This window comes from Empidonax traillii, unplaced genomic scaffold (genome assembly GCF_003031625.1).
Source record: "Empidonax traillii isolate 1590-97213 ecotype Southwest subspecies unplaced genomic scaffold, ASM303162v1 scaffold1344:size197939, whole genome shotgun sequence".
NCBI lineage: Eukaryota > Metazoa > Chordata > Aves > Passeriformes > Tyrannidae > Empidonax > Empidonax traillii.
Genome location: NW_020956537.1, coordinates 1 through 16142, shown reverse-complemented (window position 1 = coordinate 16142; position 16142 = coordinate 1). Strand labels below are relative to the sequence as shown.

The window sequence follows — 16142 nt, the reverse complement described above, 5'->3', positions numbered from 1 at the left end:
CCTTGTCCTATTGTTGGTTGCCTGGGAGAAGAGACCAACCCCCACCTGGCTATAATCTCCCTTCAGGTAGTTGAAGAGAGTGATGAGGTCACCTCTAAGCCTTCTCTTCTCCAGACTAAACAACCCCAGCTCCCTCAGCCTCTCCTCATAGGACTTGTGCTCAAGTCCCTTCACCAGCCTGGTTGCTCTTCTCTGGACCTGCTCCAGCACCTCAATATCCTTTCTGAACTGAGGGGAAATAAATAGTAGTTTCCAAGACAACATAGCATTCTCCTAATTACATGTCATAATCCAATTTATAGGGTGAAGAAAATAATTTACAGAAGGAGAAAAATACTTCAGAAGAAACAAATTACACCTAAGCTTGTGAAGGCTTTTAGAATGTATTTAGTTAAAACTAACTACTAAACAAGTTAGTTAAAACTCATAGTATATCCTTAAGAAATACTGAAACCTTATGATCATATGAGTAAGTTAGCAATATGTTATAAAAGTTCTTTACAGAAGTATAAAATACACCCAGCTATTAAAACTTACCTATTATAATATCTGCCTCCCATCATAAACTGATTGCTTGATGTTGGACATATTTTAAAACGTTGAATATTTTCACTGGTCCGAAAATAAAGTGAATAATCACCAGGTGTATTATCTGAAGGTCTCACAAGAAAACTGCACATCTGACCAACTGAAAAGATATTATAATACAGTGTTATTCACTGTTACTTATCTTAGTGTAATTTACGAACTCTTATAAAATCTCTTTCTGTACAAATTAGCAAGAATTGCACACTTAAAGTAGAAAGTCTGGTCTAATTTCCAACAGTGATCCCCATTCTTCACCCAAATGGGATGAAGTAGTACTAAACTGCCAAAGTTAATGCCAAATCATTTGGCTGTAGCTGACAACCTATTCCCAACTTTTGTCACCTCTTTACAAGAGCATATGGTGTGCATGTGAGAGTTTTAACAATGTTTTAAAAAAAAATATATTTTTGTTCTCATATTTAAGGTATTTGACAGTATGAGTCAGAAATCTTGATGTTTTCATTCTTAAAATTATTTCCTCTATGAGGAGACTGCAGTTTAATACATTTTCCCATAAGTACATAACAGCACCAAGCCTGCCAGAGTTCAAGAAGCGTTTGGACAATTCTCTCAGGCGCATGGTGTGACTCTTGGGGATGCTCCTGTGCAGGGTTAAGAGTTGGACTCAATGGTCCTTGTGGGTCCCTTTCAACTCAGCATATTCTGTGAACAGCATTTTCTCCTCAGCATTTTAATGAAGCCCAAAATAAATTTATGTATATTACAAAAGTTTAAAAAAAACCCAAACTATTTCAATTAGAATTCTTAAGCTAACTGTACTTGAGAATATAAAAAAAGTACTCAATATTTAGCCATGAGGTTTTCTTCCAATGTAGTAGTAACCACAGATCTGATACTCATAAAATTATACAGAAAAAAAAAACAGGTTTTCCTGCAGTCTCAAAGGATTACTTTGTCTCGTTCCCCTACCATTGTATTTCTATCTGAAATAAAAGTACCTGTCATCAGCAAATTGTAAGCTTCTTGTTTGGAGATCTTTCCATGGAACCATCTTAAAGATCAAAAGAAAAATTAGAAAACAAGACTATATCAGCTCTCTTTTTTAGTTGTTGTGACATCTAAGGCTCTGACATCTATAAAGTAATTTCTGGTGCATATGAATTAATATTTGTTTAAAAAAATCTAGTAAATATAGATTATTTAAGCAACCATTACGTTATCCAGTGATTCTGTTTTCCTACCAACAGAATGAAAAATAAATATCTACATCTATTTAAACTCATTTGAGTACAGGTGTCCAATGCAAAGTAGATGTTCAAATCCAAGTATGTTTAGAGACTAAAGGTATATTTGAAGCCAGTCTCAGATAGCAATTTATTTGAATCATGAAATGCAAAGCCCAAGGATGTTAATGAAAGTTAAATACTATACAAAATAACTAAAATTGAATTTTGCTAGAAGCTGAGGAAATAAACCCCAGCTTTATTAACCACTGAATATGAATCACTTTTATTTCACACCTAGCATCTTCCATAATTTTGCGTCAGAGCATCATCCTAAAAAAATACAGCAATCTGTCCAGTCTCAACCTGATAGCTATGATTATAGGAAACGATGTTGCATGGCTATTCAGTTTGCATGTGACATACCATGTGCTACATATTAAAAGCTCATCCTGTCTTTTAAAGGAAAACTAGAAATAGAGCCTTTCATTGCAGAATGTATATGCGCATGCACGTGTGTTTTAAGTGTGTCCTTAATAACAAAGGGGTCCAGAAAGGCTGGACACACTTTAAGATGGAAATCTTAAAAAGATGCAGGAACAGGCCGTCTCTGTGTGCCAAAAGACGAGCAAGCAGGGGAGATCAGCCTGGCTGGACAGGGAGCTTTCTCTGAAACTCAGGGAAAAAAGGAGAGTTTATGGCCATTGGAAGAAGGGGCAGGCAATTCAGAAAGAGTACAAGGATGTCGTTAGGTCATGTAGAGACAAAATTAGAAAAGCGAAAGCTCAGCTAGAACTCAATCTGGCCACTTCTCTGAAAGACAATAAAAAATGTTTTTATAAATACATCAACAACAAAAGGAGGGTCAAGGAAAATCTCCTTCCTTTAGTGGATATGGAGGGGAATATTGTCACCAAGGATGAGAAAAAGGTTGAGGTACTTAATGCCTTCTTTGCCTCAGTCTTTAACAGAAAGACCAGTTATCCTCAGGGCAACCGGCCCTCTGAGCTGGTAGACAGGGACAGGGAGCAGGATAGACCCCCTGCAATCCAGGAGGAAGCAGTTAGTTACCTGCTGAGCCACTTAGACACTCATAAATCTATGGGGCTGGATGGGATTCATCTGAGGGTATTGAGGGAGATGGTGGAAGGGCTTGCTAAGCTGCTCTACATCATTTACCAGCAGTCCTGGATGACTGGAGGTTGGCCAATGTGACACCCATCTACAAGAGGATCCAGGGAACTACAGGCCTGTCAGCCTGATCTCAGTGCCTGGCAACGTTATGGAGCAGATCATCTTGAGTGCCATCACACAGCATAGTGTGACCAGCAGGACCAGGGAAGTGTCCCTCTATATTCAGCACCGGTGAGTGTGTCCTACACCTAGAGTACTGTGTCCAAAGTAGTTTGTAGCAGAATCTTAGATCTTTGACACTCAATCCAGTTACTTATGCTTCTCAGAATATTCCAGGGAGGCAGGGATTTCTGCAAATATTTCAATAGCCAGAGATTCTCCAGTAAAGGTAATATAGAAAGCAAGTTAGAACTAGAGTTCTTTTTTGATGTGTAAGAGACTTTCTTTTAAACAGAATCATTAAGTTTGGAAAAGACCTCTTAAGATCAAGTCCAACCATCAACCCAGCACCACCATGTCCACCACTAAACCATGTCCTCAAGTGACATGGTGACTCCACCACTTCCCTGGGCGGCCTGTTTCAACGTCTGACCACCCTTTGCATGAAGAATTTTTTCCTAATATCTAATCCAAACCTCTCCTAGTGCAATTTTCTTTCAAGACCTTAGTTTTGTCCCATTTTGGGCTATTTCACAGAATCATTTAGGTTGGAAAAGACCTCTGAGATCAAGTCCAACCTTTGACTGATCACGATCTTGTCAACTAGACCACAACACTAAATGCCACATCCAGTCTTTCTTGAACACCCCGGGGATGGTGACTCTACCACCTCCCTGGGTAGCCCGTTCCAATGATTAACAACCCATTCAGTGAAGAAATTCCTCCTGATCCAACCTTGCAGAAGCTGCAATTAATGCAAGCAAATGAAGAATAGATTAAGTTATACAGCTACTAGAAATTTTCTATAACTCTTATTTGTTGCTCATCTTTACTATTGAAAATAATTTAACAATCAAGTTTCCTGTATCAATTCATTGTTCACTGTAAATTGTATTTGTTTGGGGATTTTTTAATTATTTAACAAGTTGGAATTTACTGCATATTATTCTAGTGTCTCCTGGTTTTCACTTCAAGTGCTAGTACATGAGGCTAATATAATTTTTTTACAATTACATTATCATTTCTCTTGTCATGGTTTTGCTGGTTCTTAGAAACTAAGCAGGAATTTTTCCCTTCCCCCTGCCCACTGGGTGCAGGACTGTAAAGTGGGCAGTTAAGGAGCACAAAAGAAGCTGCCTTCTAGTTAATGGCCTCAGAATCTTGTCTCCTGGGAAACGGGTGTGAGGACCTTCTTTCTTATTTTTTTTTCTCTTGTCTCCTGGGATATGGGGGGGGGGGGGGGGGGGGGGGGAGGAGGAGTTCTGGTTGGCTGCTAAAGCTGGAATAAGGTCAGAGTAAAAGCTCTGTAGGGTTTTGTTCTCAGCCTGGTTGCCAGCTGTGGATTCTACTTGGATTTTTTATCAGAGAGGAACTGTTTTGGGAGTTCCTTTTTTTTTCTTTTCCCTTCCCTGTTCCCATTTGTTTCTTTCTTAGCAATGGTTCTTGTGCACATCAAAGGGAGAAGGAAGACTATACTGCACGATTTGGCCAGCAGAAAGAGTGAGTTTTTTCCCATTGGGGAGGACTTTTTTTTGTTGTTTCTCTCCCTCCTCTCTCTCCCCTTTCCCAGTGTGTGTGGGGGGAGGGAAACCCATTTTCGGTTTCTCCAACACACCCCAGAGTGTGTTACCCCCAGGTGGCAATGACCAGTGATTCCACAGTGCCCCCTCCTGACCAGTATAATGAACTGCAGGCTCTGCATTTCCAGTGATCCAACAGCGCCCCTGGTGACTGGCACAGGACACTACAAGCTCTGCATCTCCAGTGATCCAACAGCGCCCCCTGTTGACTGGTTAGAATTGCACCAAAGGGTGAAAACTGAACTGTTTACTTTTTCCTTTGCTTGTTTATTGGTATGTTTTGAAGGGGATCATTTGTGGGTATAGGAGTATTGTTTGGTAGTTTTACTTGTTTTCTTTCATTGTTTCTGCCAATACACACATATCTTTAAATAAAGGGCTGCTATTTTCCTTTTTCCACAATTTTTTCTCCTCAGTCGGAGCCTCTTAATTTCAGATTTACAATTGCTTAGAGGGAGGAGTTTGGGTCTTCCTCATAACTCATCCTCAGCAAAACATTTGTGTCTCATTTTAAACTGAGACACCTCTGAATGATACTTTGATCCCTCTCCTGCACTTAGAGTTGAGCAGACATGAAAAAAGGTTACCTCTAAGGTAAATTATATGCATATAAAACCCCTGCACAAATCAGAAAACAACACATTCTCCATTGTATATATCCTAGGTAAAATGATCACAGAGACTCATTCAAAATTTTATCACTGCAAAACCCATTAACATTAGGCAAGACTTCATGCCAGTGACCTACGCAACTTCAACAGCTAGTGTAGAAATCTTAAAAACAAATACACACAGCTTTGGTTCACCTCCCCAATCTCATAGCTTAAGTTTACAAACAGTTGTTTTATTATTTGCTTTGAATAACAAAACAAAAATCCTTACATTTTGCCTTCATGTGGATCTTCTTCTCTTCCCTAATAGGAGAATTAACATATTAAGTGCATGACAACAGTATGCTTGAGTTTAGAAAAGTAAACTTCATAAGTTAAGACCTTCTGTAGAAATAAACAGCACTAAGAAATCCAAGACATTTTTGAACTAGATGGCTTATTGCACAGTTCATGTAAAGAGGTTTTTAACTTCATTCACTAAGTGGAAATTCAGCCATAACACATTATTTCAAAAGATTGTTTCTGTTCAAGTCCTTCTTTACAATTGGTAATTTAAATCTCAACTTTCCTGAATTTCAACCACTAATGTAGAAATTAATAGTTAGATACTCTAACATTACCATTTCAATTTAGCCATTCACATCCTGATCGAGATGTGAGAAACAGGTGAAGCAAACTCTACTCATAGCAATGTGAATGAATGAATAGCAATATGCTGAAAAGGAAACATCATCAGGACTCCAAAGCAATGGTGAACTTTCTTTAAAAGAAGCATGTGGGAGGGTGGGGTGGGTGTTTTTGTCCATTAAATCATCTCTTGTCCTGCAGTAAATCAATTATCTTTATGTCACCTGATTAGCTTCCTGACTTAGCATAAGCCTCTATAGGTATAATTAACTCATCAATATTTTGATATCCACACTTGGCCCATAAACAAAATAAAACACAAAGACATAGCGCAAACTTTCAGTCTATACATTTATGAATATTTCATAACAAAAAAAAAAAGAATGCAACTGAATGACTAGCAAGTTATTTATCAGGACTGGTGAGTTTAGGGAACTGCTTAATAAGTTCATAGTATCATTCATTTGCACATGAACTTGGTTGTATAACATAAACATACTTTGTTTGGATATTGAATTAGACAATGGTTTGTCAAACTATTTAAAAACTGGAAGATTCAAATACTGCAGTAATGTTTAGAAAAGTACATAAAGTCAGGCAGCTAAATGCCACTAGTTTGGTTCAATTTCAATGCTAACTTTCACACACAACTAATAAAAAAAATCAAATCTCAGTTCTTCAACAGATTTGAATATAAAATTACTTACCACTTCTTCTACTAGGTCTTCTACAATAAGACCTTGTTCATCTGTCCGTAGGTTTGTAACCCACATCCAGCCATCTTCCAATTCATTATGGACAATAAACATATCTCCTTTAAGGAAACTGAAGAGAGTTACAATAAGACATATGTAAGAAGTACAATCATAATACAAAGTTTAATGAACACATTGAATTCTTGAGCATAGTTTCAGCAAAACATTTAAGAAAATCTGATCATGAAAGATACATTTATTGATGTCCCAAGCACACCTTGTGCATTTTTCATGCAGTTTAAGTAGCTATGAATATCACTTGAATATTTATCTTTCTTTAATTTACATTTAGAATCTAATAGATACTTTAAAGTACGCTAAGGATGCATAAAACAAAAATCACCACAACATTAGAAGACAGTAACACTCTTTTATCAAGAGGGATCAAATACTAAAAGCAAGTAAAAACAATCAAAGATTTCCTTAATAGTCTAAGAAAAAAATATTTCTATCAAAACCTAATTTTTTATAATAAAGCCTATGGAATATCTACTAATTAAGTATTTGGATATGAAGACAAGTGCTAAAAGGAAGATACAGAATAGTTCCTTGAAAAAATATGCAGATAGCTGCAAAAAGAGTATAAATTAAACATTCAAGAGTTTCATTACTGAAAGGTTAGTATAAGTTATTCTTTAAGTGTAATCCCAAACTCAGGCATACTGGTTTTCACTGGAATAGAGTTAAATTTCTTCATAGTAGTTCCTATGGGGGGGGGGGGGGGGCAGACAGTGTGCTTGAGGACTGGCTGGGCATCAGTCTGTTAATGGTGTGCAATTGTTTTCATTTGTATCACTTGTTTTTCTTGGGTTTTATTTTCCTCTCTCTTTGTCGGTTGGTTGGTGTGATTTTTGCCCCTAACAGTTTTTTTTTTAATTTCTTTTTACCAATTAAAACTGTCTTTATCTCAACCCACAAATGTCTCATTTTTATCCCTCTAATTCTTCCCACATTCCATCAGGAGGGAGGCAGAAAGATGCTGTATGGTGCTTTGCTGCCATCTGGGGTTAAACCACAACAGTCCTTTTTGGCATGGGGTTTAAGATTTTACCAGAAGGTATTAGAAGGAACTTATATCTCTTACAGTTGCTGGTCACAATATTGATATATCTGTTGTCAACATTAATTTATCTGATCTGTGCCATGCTCTCTTTTCTACTGTACATGTTAAAGACTGGTTTTGGCTTTTGTAGTTTTCTGTGCTCTGTAGCACTTAGTGGTGTTTTGCCTGTGAGATTTATTATTAAAACACTGGCCTTGAGCTTCATCTGCTATTTGGGCTCTGTACTGATTCCATGACTGTACTTTGGGAACTGTCTCATGGAGAAAATTAACAATTACACTTCCTCAGAGAGGTTTTTTATGGAGGAAATACAGATTGGCACCTTCACCACCTTCTTCCATGATGTTTTCTCCCTCGTTATAAGCAACATCCTTGGGTAATGAAAATACTCCTATAGGTATTTCTTAGGATAACTGTTTTGGCTTTTTCCAAGGTTAACAAGCAATTTAGGAATATCACCCAGACCCCGTGGCAGTGTGGTTATGGGTGGCCAGGTATGTAGGAAAATATAAGTAGGTATTTAGAAAGGTTGTCACTTCCATTGATCTGGGACTTCACTCCCAGATCCTGATGAAGTGATAGAACATTTGAAAAAAGATGCCCTGGCTATTCCAAAGAGGCACAATTTATCACATTGTTCTGGGGCCTGGACTGCACCTACCAAACACTGTTTAGTACTGTTCAGCACCCTCAAGAAGGGAGGGTCTTCTGGATCTGAAAACATACCAAGAGACATTGTGGCTAAATCACAGACCCAGTCTTCAACTATATCAGTGAAGCCACTCAACTGAGGCAGTCTTTGAGGCAGTCTTTGAGAAACAAAAGGTTAACTCAAACACAAAATTGTGGAAGTAGTTCCAAAACCCTAGCATTAGGAAACCACAAAAATAATAAATTCTCTGAGGAACAGAACATGTGGATAAGATAGAACATTCGAAGCATAAAGCAAAGAGACAGCAACATCAGCAAATCTTAAGATGAGCCAAAAGTCAACCTGACCATACTACGCTTGCCAACTATCCAAATAAGGGAAAGATTTCAGGACAGTTCAAAAGTTTACATTGAGGAAGACCTACGACCGACCACTGCCCATGATGAAGACTACAGGAACTCCCACCTCTAAACCTCCCCAAATTGAAGACTCCGCCTATATATGAATATTACAAGTAGATGTTGCAATTTAATGAATATGCATGTTTTGTGATGCAACTTTATGCCCAGAACTGTATAAAAAGCCGTGTTAATTGTACACGACAGAGTTCTTTGTCCAGGATGACCTGGGAACTCTCCAACGCGTTGCATTAAAATACCTACTGCTTTAAAGAAACAAATTTTATCTCTAAAGCAGTCTTTTGTGCTTTTTTGGGGGCAAAAATTTGGCCTCATCAGTCACCTCTATAATTAAAAAGAAACAATGGAAGCAGAAGTCAATTCATTCAATAAGGGATGAAGCTTCTCCTAAGTGGGAGCAGCAGAGCAGTCACAAGAACAGGAGGGGAAAGAATGAAATCATAAATGAGACAGAAACCACAAAATCCCTATCCCTAAGCAAGCAGTGAGATAGGCAAAGCCATCAACCAGGTGAACAAATAATCATCTCGTTACTCTGATTCTGGGATATTGGAGCCAACAGTCAGGAATCAGAGGGTAAGGAAACACAGCAGCTGGGATCCCTTGTTGTAAAAGGGGCAGGAATCCTCAGTGTTAGGAAGCAGCTTCTGTCAAGTGTAAAGGATAGATATCCCTTCAAAGAAGAACCTGCAAATTCCCAAAGCAAATGGACCACCACTGAGGGAGATATACAGTATCTGAGGGAATTAGCTGTGGTGGTGATCTGTAGCAACCTAGATGACAACCAGGTATCCAAAGAGGTGGGTGAAATCCCGTGCACATGGTCCACATGGTGAAAGTTTGTACAAAGTGCACCAACATCGTACACCACCACCACAGTGGTAATGAGCTGGAGAGACACAAAAGCAGCAACTGTGGTTGGATTGGCCAGCCAACTTGAGAATTCAAAGAGAATCTCGCTTCCTCCCTGCATCTTGGCTGTGGAGAAACTGTCCCAGCAATTAAAGAAGGATAAGTCTTTCTCACCCATACTAACCAGCATGTTGGCTATTAAGAGTCAACATTTTTGTGTTCAGGGGAGAGGGTTACCAGTGACACACTCCACATGCCACCCTGTGGTTCTATCTGCGTGACCATGGGGAGGACATAAGGAAGTGGGATGGTGAACCTACCTGGAGACTAGAAGCTCAAGTACAGGAACTGCAAGAAAAAACATCAGCCAAAAGGCATCCATCCAGGAAAATTACTGCCCCAGTGTCTGTTGGTGCTTAGTTGTTGGCTGGGGTTAAATCATGACATCAGGTCATATGAAAACCTTTCACTAGAGCACAGAGGGACTTCTCAATCAAGTCAAATGATTCATAAGGGATACAGGCAATAGCTACGTGGTACTGAAGCTCATCAACTATTAGTTCAATCCAAAATTAGATAGTAATTTTCTACTGAACATCTCTTATTTGAGAGGGTGAGACGGATGTACCCACTCTGAGTGAACAGTATTAATTAATTACCATTTAATAATTGTTTAATCATTATTACAATCCTTTCAGTTAACCCCACAAAGATGACTTCTCTTAATAATTCATCTGTGACAGAGTAAGAAAAAATACAATAACTTGAGCACAAATAAAAAAGCGTTAAAAATAGCCTAATGAAAATACTTAGAATTAATTCAGCTACTAATGAACCTAAATCTTAATGTACAATAAACAGCAAGGCCATTCTATATCAGTTCTATTACAAAGAAGTTCACAACAAGTTATTGTGTGAAAGGCTGGTTGAAATTAACTTTGAAATGCTTCAAGCTTTCTAAATGTTAATTATGAGATTAAAATTAAGTCAAGATTCCCTAAAATCCATAACATCTTCAAGAATACATTACAAGAGTATATGTTAATTTGACCTAAACCAGTGTACTTTGTCCCAGTTTTACCGTGAACAGACTTTTATCATGCATGTCAGGAAAGCAGTATTAATTCCAAGCAACTAGTATATGTTCTTCTATTAGATATAGGACTGTTAGTTTTGCATCCTTTCCACATAACATATATCATGTGAAAAAAAACAAAAGGCAGTCATCATACCTTTAACATCCCAGAGTATTAAGTCTAAGATGCAATTGGAAAGTATTTACATAGTGAACATATACCTAAATCATTAGGATTTATAAATAGTCCAAGAATTTCACATGTGATTCTACCTATTATTAAAACATACCTTATTTCATCAGTTTCTGGCACTTTGGTGTAAGGTAGAATTGCTCGAACTCTCCTTCTATCCTCCACAGGCTACAATTTTAGAGAAGAGTTCAAAGATATTAATTTTCCCTTTCATTCTAGTGTAGACTTCCTCTCCCCAACATTATGCTATTCTGAGGCAAAAGACTGGTAATAGTAATTTGTATCCCTTTGCTAGTTTTAAGTTTTCAAAGGGTCAAAAATAGTAAGAGCTGGAAATGCTCAATTCCTAAAGTTACCTGCAAAAGCCCTAATTTTGGTTCTAACATTCTATTATCAGTCATGTTATCAACAAAAATCAAATTACCAACAATGTAAATCCCATGAAAGAGTACTTTAGAACTTTCTTCCTCTTAGTGGAAATTTATGAAAGTTTAACATTCAGAAACATCTTTATTTGGGGGGGGTCATTACTGATACTGTCTTAAGGATAGTCACTTGAAAGAAGCACAGCTTTAAGGAACTTTATTTCAAGGACGTGTATTTCAAAATCTTTGCTACAAAATAATAATATTATTTTGAAACACTTTATTAAGTCTAGGTAAAAGCCTAGAGGCTAACTACATTACAATAGTGCTCTTTAATAGCCAAGAACCACACATTTTCTTGTTTATCTCAGTTTATGTACAATGTTATTACTACATTTGGAGATCACTGCAATACCTGATATCTAGTTTTCTCATTACAGATTTTCATTAAAAAACTATTTTTATCATTACTTTCTATCAGTAAAACCACGTTTATATATTCTTTATACTTTACCATATGCTGAGATAGGTCTAGAACTAGGGGAAGCCATCTACAATGCTTTTTTTCCTAGAAAAGTATGAATATTGAATGCAAGATTAATTATATCAATATTTAAGAAAATGATGTTTTAAAGTTTTACTACTTGCCTCTGGAGGTGCTACTGGAAAGAATAGTTTTTCCCCCTTCAGCAAACAAGACACATGACTGTAATAACCAATTAGGTCCGAGAGTGAAGCAAAGCGACGTCCACCAATGTAATAATCTCCACACATGGCAATAATCCTGTTAATAAAGGAAAAGAATCTTGACAGAACATCTTTTGGTACAAACTGTTGGGAGTGGTTTGGGTTTGTGATTTTTTTTTTTTTTTTTTTTTAGGAAATTACGATGAAGTTGAGTTTTTAAAGCAGGCTGTCTACATTCAAAATGCAATATTACAAACTCACTCTTTAAAAATGTTAAAAGCTACCTGGAAAGGCAACTTGGAGACGGGAGAAAATACTGACAGAGGCATTGAACTATTCCTTTAGTTACACATAGGGGAAAAAATAAACAAGACATTTGATCTACTTAAAGACTATAATTTTTTTGGTAAAAATTGTGAAATTATCAGTTTTATGAAACTTGCAGAATGCTAAAAACAGTTTCCAATAAAATATGTAGTAAATGAGAAAACATCATACTTTCCACTAGAACTCTGTGTGGCAGAGTCAAAACAATCATTTTTAGAATCATAGAATCAGTTTGGAAAAACCTTTAATATAATGGGTTTTTTTAATATAATGGGACTTTAATAGTCCAACCATTAACCCAGCACTTCCAAATACACCATTAAACTATGTCCCTAAGCACCACATCTACATGTCTTTTAAATACCTACAGGGATTGTGACTCCACCACTTCCCTGGGCAGCCTGTTCCAGTGCTCGACGACCCTTTCGGTGAAGAAATTTTTCCTTATATCCAATCTAAACCTCCCCGGCACAACTTGAGGCCTTTTCCCCTTATCCTATTACAAGCTACTTGGGAAAAACAGACCAATTTCAAATGAAACCTTTCTTCAGAACACAAAGGACTAGTAAATACAAAGAGTTCTGTAATTACAGAAAATTCTGAAGGACAGGATGAAAATATAAATGGTGGAAGTGACACTTCCAGTCTGTGGGACTCAGTGGGCACATCCCTATATTTGGCTGAAATAACTTCAAGACTGCTATTCTTGGGGTTGGAAAAATGTTTGAGTGTAGCATCTGCCCTTCTAATAACAAAAACATACATACACACTCTGCAGTCAACAAGTGAAACCAAAAGTATGTCCGTTCTATGAAGACCAGTATCAGCAAACAGTTTCCTTCAAATAGTTATCACATCACATATTTAATGGATCCAAGAAGAAAAGATTCTTTAAGATTTGAAAATATTATAAGGATCCCTTTCTTAGAAAGTAGCATTTAATGGTTTCCCATTTTCTATCTGAGATGCCAGAAACAATTTTATGGTGGACACAAATGAACATTCAACATCTAATATTGGCTACAATAAACAGAAGTTATTAAAAATAGAAGTCTTAAAAACAAACTTAAAAAAACAAGCATTAACATAATTTCATTTTCGACTACTGCTACATAGTAATCAGTTCCCTTACAAGAATCAGTATAGCTGAGAAGCATGAATTGTTAGCTCAGACAACATGATACAAACATAAACATGCTATTTGTTTGCTTTGGAAGTAAATTTGCTTTCTGTTTATTTCTTGTTGTCTGGATAGCTGACAAAAATTTTTTTTAGTGCTAAAGATGCACTTGATATCCTATTTTGTGAAGATAAACATTACACTGCAGTACACTACTTGTTGCCTTACATTCAAGCGCTTCTCAGAACATGTCTACACTGAGACTAAATTAATGTATATAACTTACTAATGGTAAAATAACCTTGGTTACAATTTCAGATAAATAGATACTTGTATTTAAAACAACTAATTCTGACATAAACTGAAAGCTGATTCCAGCAAATCCTCATATTATTAAATACATAATCTTTGTTTCTCCTTTTTGTATCTTTTTATGAACACCCAGATTTGCTATGACTTTAAAGTATGTCCTGTAAGCTGCAATAACTGAGAAATAGACTCAAAACAATCTGATTACTACTAAGAAGCCTGCACGTTATTGTAAATTTAGTCACAACAGCTTTAGACAAGCTTTTCTATCCTGATGATGTTGTTTTCCTCACATTTTCATTCTTCAGCCTGTAAAGGAATTTTTGTAGCATGGTTTAAAACAATTAAACCCTAGTAAAGAGCTATACCATACATGGATAAAAAGAAAAGACATCCAATTGTTAATACAATTATTTTCTGTACCATACTAAGTTCCAAACCCACAAATAATCAGGTTACAGTGTTTTAAAAGAAAACATTTGCTTCTCACCTGAAGTGATTGACACTTGTTTTACTAAGGAATGAAAGCACAAATGAACCTGGTCTCCGATCACTCTCTCGAATAAGGTAACTTCCAGGTTTTCCCGCTTGCCAAAGACGTTCTTCTGCAATTGCTCTGTCAAGTTTTCCATGATACCACCTAAAAAACATATAACAATGGCTGTCTTTAAAATTTAAGGTTTCTGTTTATTCTCACAGAACAGAGCTATGAAACTAATGAAAGTTCTCAGTTGAAACTGATAAAATTCCAAACCTTTTTTTCAAATGATGTTATCAGATGTTTATATGTGTAACGCCTCTCAAATTACTTATTTCCAATATACAGAATTTGTAAAGCTTCACAGGTTCAGATAACCTGTTTCCCAAAATAACTCACACTGGAGAAAAGCACTCTGAACCATCCAAAGGGGACAAAGGCTCTTTATAACCATCTTTTTATTTCCTCCCCAATTTGTACATTTTCAGTAAATGAGTAGAACCAGAGGGAACTGATCTGACTGAGACTGTTGTATTTTAAGCCTGCTCAGGCTTCAATTCAGGCTATACTAACCTGTTTCTCAAACAACAAACACAGATCACAGCACCAAAATTTGCACCTAAACAAAAGGACAGCAGTCACACCAGACTATATTTCAGCCAAAAAAGTCTTCTCAAAAACCCAAGATGCAACCTATTAAAAGCAAATACAGATGCACGGCAACTCATAGACTTCATAATATGACAAACAAACACTTCAGTTTAAGCCAAAGGTTAAACTCATTAAAACATTCCTTACCCTTACCTCAATTTTGACCTCTTTCTTCCCCAAACAATCAAATGAGGGGGAGGCAGTAGTGGAGGGAGCAACTGAAGCAAAGCCAAGTGTTGCTCTCAAAACCTTTTAAAAGGGAAAACTTTTATACAGCTAATGTTTTATAGTATTTAAATTATCAGCTATTTCAGACCATTCATCTATTGATTCTTCCAATTCACACATCTTGCAAGAGTTGCAAAAAAAAAAAAAAAAAAAAAAAAAAAAAAAAAAAAAAAAAAAAAAAAAAAAAAAAAAAAAAAAAAAAAAAAAAAAAAAAAAAAAAAAAAAAAAAAAAAAAAAAGAAAAATTGCAAAATTTAGAGTAAACAAAAGAACCAAAACAGCAGTTTAGCTGTTAATAAAAATCTTGCCAGAAACATTTTTTCTATGAAATAAAAGTTCTCAAAGTAAACTTTCGCTTCCATCAGAATGAAAGTCAAATAAATAAATTATACAGATCACATATACCAGCAGAAGTGGTACCAGTGTAAACATTGTTTGCATTGGCAAAGCTGCAGTCTTGTTAGTATAGTGCTCTCCTTTGCATCTCCTCATCCTGAAAAAAACAAGTTAAACGAGTGAAAGAATTGTTTTCTCTGTACACTTTATTGCACTTGAGGCAAGGTTAAAAAGATCAGGTCTGTGGTGGGTTGACCCAAGCCTGCATCTAACCACACATACAGCTGCTTGCTCGCTCCCAACTCCCAGCAGAACAGGGTAGAGAATAGTAAGAACAAAAGCAAGAAAATTCATGTGTTGAGAAAAAGTTTATTAAGTGAAGAAGGACTGGGGGAAACAGAAAGAAACCCAGAAGGAATGCAAAGTCAATCATTCTCTACCTTCCACAAGCAGACCAACATCCAGCCAGTCTCTGAGCAATGGCTACCTTGTAGGACACACACACACTTTTTTTTATTATTATTATTACTGAGCATGACATGATATTGTATGTGTGAGAAATAAATGAAACGGTTTTATTACAAGCAGGGTTTCCATGATTGCCTCATGATGAGGAGTTTGTGATCAGGGGTGTTCTACAGTTGCCTATGGCTGCAGTTCTGTTGCAGCCATGACCTGTTAATAGTTGTGATTATGTTACTGTTGTTTGCTATTGCTGTGTGAAGGCGAACCGGGAAGCCTGTAAGGCAA

The 16142-nt window shown here is 36.7% G+C and overlaps 1 protein-coding gene across 1 annotated transcript in view; it reads right to left on the bottom strand.

The window, feature by feature from the left end:
• The window catches only part of LOC114069721 (ras GTPase-activating protein 1), a gene marked incomplete at its 5' end in the record, with an annotated part of 79482 nt that extends 65142 nt beyond the window's left edge, over positions 1-14340 (bottom strand). The window contains 7 exons of the mRNA XM_027906708.1: positions 538-688; positions 1548-1600; positions 5528-5559; positions 6591-6708; positions 10990-11060; positions 11906-12041; positions 14191-14340. Of these exons, the coding sequence (XP_027762509.1) occupies positions 538-688; positions 1548-1600; positions 5528-5559; positions 6591-6708; positions 10990-11060; positions 11906-12041; positions 14191-14340 (711 nt within the window). The remainder of the gene's footprint in view (positions 1-537; positions 689-1547; positions 1601-5527; positions 5560-6590; positions 6709-10989; positions 11061-11905; positions 12042-14190) is intronic.
• Positions 14341-16142: the final 1802 nt, after the last annotated feature.